Below are 4,348 nucleotides of genomic sequence, written 5' to 3' on the forward strand. Positions count from 1 at the left end.
TTAGTCCACTTTGCTCTATGGTTATTTTGTATTTTATTCTTTTAAAATAATATTTTATTTTATGATATCTTTAGCTTGCTGGTTATTTGTTATATTCCGCTTCCTTTCTATCCTATATTTTGAATTTATTTAAGTATTTATTTGATTAATTAATTAATCTCTATTTATGACAAATAAATAAATAATTATTTAATCACAAATTGCATAATTTATTTTGAATTAAATTAAAACAAATATTATCAAAAATATAATATAGAATTGTCTGAATTCTATTGGAAAAGAATGCTACATTCTTTCAAATTATTTTTTTAATATCCAAAATTCAGGTATAAAAAATTTATTTTATATTCATCTCCTTGCTCAATGCTCTAAAACATAACATTTCTAATTAGCTTAATATTCTATATTTTTTTTCTATCTTAAAATTAAGTATGAAATTTATGAATAAAAGAGAACCAATAAATAATCTATTTTATTTAGACACTAAAAGAATAGAAAAAAGAGATATATATTTTACTTTTATTTTTGGTTATAAATCATTGAATAAATTTTTTATTATGATAACAAAATAAATTAATTAAAATATTTAAAAGTAAAAGAAAAAAAAAATTACAAACGCATCAAAATTCAGTTTTTGAATATTTTTTTAAACAAAATTTTGAAATTAATGTATGAATCAATTGTATATATAAATATATATATATATTTTTATATTAGCATTTGTTACTGTTAGTTTGTGTTAATTTAAATAGAAACCTATTTTAAAATCTATTTGTAAGAAATACCATTTTATGAAAATCTTTATTTAATTTGGGATTTTATTTTTATTTACTATATATTTTTCTTATTTTAAATAAATAAAAAATAAATAAATAATTAAAATTTTACAATACAAATAAATTCAACATTTAATAATATCTTAAAACTTGAGTAAAATTAATTTTTTAAAGATTTATTTTAAAAATCAAATTTTCTTTATTTATTTATTTAGTTAATTTTATTTTCCATTTAAAGATAATTGATTTTATGCACTAAATCATATTTAAAATTATTTTTTAGCTATCTTAAAAAAGACTGTTTGCTTTGATTTAATAGGGATGATTTATATGTTTTAAAAATGAAAAATTTTATATATTTATTATATGGTTATCAGAAATATTAAAGATTAATAAATTCTTAAAATTTTTAGGGTTTTTTTGTTTAAATAAAATTACTGATTATTTAGCTAATTTTAGATACTTAAATATGATTTCCTAGTTTATTTCAAAATAAATTTAGAAAATATTGAATCCAATTAACATAAGATTTCTAAAACATGTAAGATAGTTTAAAAGAAAATAAGTAAACTTCAGTGTCTTCAAAGTGATATTTTTTATGATATTTATTTTGTTTTTCTTCCATTTATAATTGCAAATGAAATACATACTCTCTTTTAAATTTAAATTAAAACTATTTAGACTTTAAGTTATTGTACATATCTATACAGTATTTCAAAGAAATAATAAGTTTATTTATAAAAAATATAGTAAGCAGTAATTTAAAATTTAAATTTTAAATATCCAATACAAATGAATTCTAAAAAATAGGAATTTATTACATCTTATACAATCTGATAAAAATTTCAATTTTGAAATAGATGATTTTATAAGTAATATCTCATAACTTAAATGTTTAAATGAAATAGAGAAAAAAATTTATTTCAAGAATTTTGCTTGATCTTTATTAGCAGATTAGGTCCTCAAACATTTGCTGGCAAGAAAAATTTTAAAATTTATTATTCTAATTAATTGGCACAAGTAGTCAAACAAGATTGATTATTGATCGATTGATTTATTTATTGATCTATCCTAAATTTTAGATACACAGAATACAGTACAAATTTTAGATACTATTCTAATCAGTCAATAAAAGTTGTCAAAAACAATAATAAATCAAAGTAATATTTTAACAACAAAAATAATTCTTAACTTTAACATAATCAAAAAGCGAAAAAATATTATTAAAGATACAATTTAAGAAAAATGAATAGATTATTTGGTGCTTCTAAGCCAGCTCAATAGCCTGTTTAATAACAACCTCCTTAACCTCCTCAAGAGGAGCCTAAGAAATAGGAGTAACCACAAATTGATTTGACTGAACAATCTAAGAGAGTAAAAAGAATATTGATTCACATTACAAAATTTAATTTATTTATTTAATATAAAGATGGAAAATAGAGTCAAGGAAGTTGATGAAACTATCAAAAACCTTGAAAAAGAAATTGCTGACTTGTATAATAAAGCAAAAAATTCTAAGGGATCTACATAAAAAATGTATAAGTAGAGATGCCTCAACCTTATGAAAAAGAAGAAATTGTAATTTAGTTAAATGTGCATGAAAAAATTTATTAAATAATCTAAAATAAAATAAAAAAAGGTACGATCAATAAATGGCCAACTATCTTAACTAGCAATTCACCTTAGATTAAATAGCTTTCACTAAAGAAAACATTCAAAACACTCTTGAAATGGTAATTAATTTAAATTTGTTTTTATCAAATAAAGGTTAATAAAAAAAACTTTATTCAAAAAGGGTACTGCTATGAAATAAGCTGTTTCTGCCTAAAAGCAAATGTTCGAATAAGTTAATTTAGATGAGTTAGAAGACTTAAGAGATGATATGGATGACATGCAATATGAAAGCGACTATATGAATGAAATGCTTAACAGAAACTATGCCATCGAAGTTGATGAAGCTGAACTTGATGAAGAATTCGCATAAATAGATAATGAAATTTTCAAAGAATAAATGTTAGCTTAATAACAAAAACCTTAATAATATGTTCCCTAATAAATGTAATCTATGAATCAAGGATAACTCTAATAAAACCATATCTGATTAATAATATATAGAAAGCCTTAATTTAAGAACTATAAAAATAATAAACCAACGAATTAATTAATAAATTAAAAAAACTCATTAAAAATTTAATAAAAATAAAATTAAAGTTAATCTTTTTATTTTATTTGTAAAATCATATTGTTAATAAAATAAAAATCTTTGTTTATTTCAATAATCTTTATTTTCTAATATTCTAAATGATAAATGTGTTAATAAAATCATATCTAGAATATTAATTGATATTTCAGAAGAATTAAAATTAAATAAGTAAATAACTATTTATTTAAATCTAATTATTTTTATATGGTTTTTAGGATACAATTGTTAACTTTAAGGTAATAAACAATAAAATTTGTTGAATATTTATGTATGTATGTTCTTTTAATGATAGAACACCTTTAACAAATTATCTTTTTCATATATTTATTTAACAAAATAATATTTAGAAGATAATTAATTATCCACACAGAATTATTTTTAAAAGATTTCTATGGTAAAATTGCTTACTTTAATATAATAAAAAATAAAATATAATTAAATTATAGAAAATCTTCAATAAATTATCTTTTACATTGATTTATTTATTGTTTGATTAAAGCATTTATTTTTATTTCAATAATCAAATTTTATTCCTTGATTAAAAATAATATTTTGAGAAAAAATATTCTTAAAAAAGATAAAAGTTTATAGAATAAAAAATTATTTTTGATGTAAGCATGTTTAATTAATAAATTGCTTTTAATTCATTTAAATAAGGAAAATAATGGATAATTAAACTTTATACAATTAATTAATAATTTAATTTAACAAATATTTTTTTTAACTTAATAAATTAAATCTAAAATTGATACTTTTTTAATTTAAATCATAAACTAATAAACTAGATACTTAATTTAATCTTATGTATACATAAATCACCTTTTAATTATTTAATTAAGGATTAAATAAGTGTACATGTCTCATATGTGAATTACAATTAGAAAATATTAATTTCAAATAAAATTGATTATTATTTTTATTCTAAAACTTTTTATTTTAATTAAATAAATTTAATGATTATTTGTTTTTAAAGGAAAAATTTAATGTTCAGAAATTTTGAAAAGATCATAAAAATATTTTTTTCATTGAAGTTAGACAGATTGATAAATAAACAAACAAACAAAGAAAATAATTATAAATTAAATTTTTCTTACCTTTTTTAAATGTAAAAATAGTTTTTAAAATAATTTAAAAACATTTTGATTTTCAAAAAAAGTTTTATCAATGTTTAGTAAGATTTAAAAAATCAAACAATTAGCATTTTTAAAGATAAATTGGTATTAATACTTAAAAAAAAGATATTATAATTGAAAAATTAGAAATTGTTTGTTATATTTTCGCTGGAATAATTTGGAATTACATGATAATAAATTATATAAACAAAGTTAAAGTAAATTTTATATATTATTTAAATTAATTTTTTAGTTGC

The 4,348-nt window shown here is 17.8% G+C and overlaps 1 protein-coding gene across 1 annotated transcript; it reads left to right on the forward strand. All coding sequences in view use genetic code 6, as the record gives it.

The window, feature by feature from the left end:
- Positions 1–1,907: 1,907 nt before the first annotated feature.
- TTHERM_00079720 (SNF7 family protein) lies at positions 1,908–2,877 on the forward strand (the record flags this gene model as incomplete). The annotated part of the gene is made up of 4 exons (XM_001015812.2): positions 1,908–2,150; positions 2,206–2,354; positions 2,416–2,509; positions 2,572–2,877. Exons 1-4 carry the CDS (start codon positions 2,022–2,024, stop codon positions 2,875–2,877), a joined length of 678 nt encoding a protein of 225 aa, XP_001015812.1. The 5' UTR covers positions 1,908–2,021.
- Between the last annotated feature and the right edge of the window lie 1,471 nt (positions 2,878–4,348).

This window comes from Tetrahymena thermophila (assembly GCF_000189635.1).
Source record: "Tetrahymena thermophila SB210 genomic scaffold scf_8254650, whole genome shotgun sequence".
In the NCBI taxonomy this organism is placed as follows: Eukaryota; Ciliophora; class Oligohymenophorea; order Hymenostomatida; family Tetrahymenidae; genus Tetrahymena; species Tetrahymena thermophila.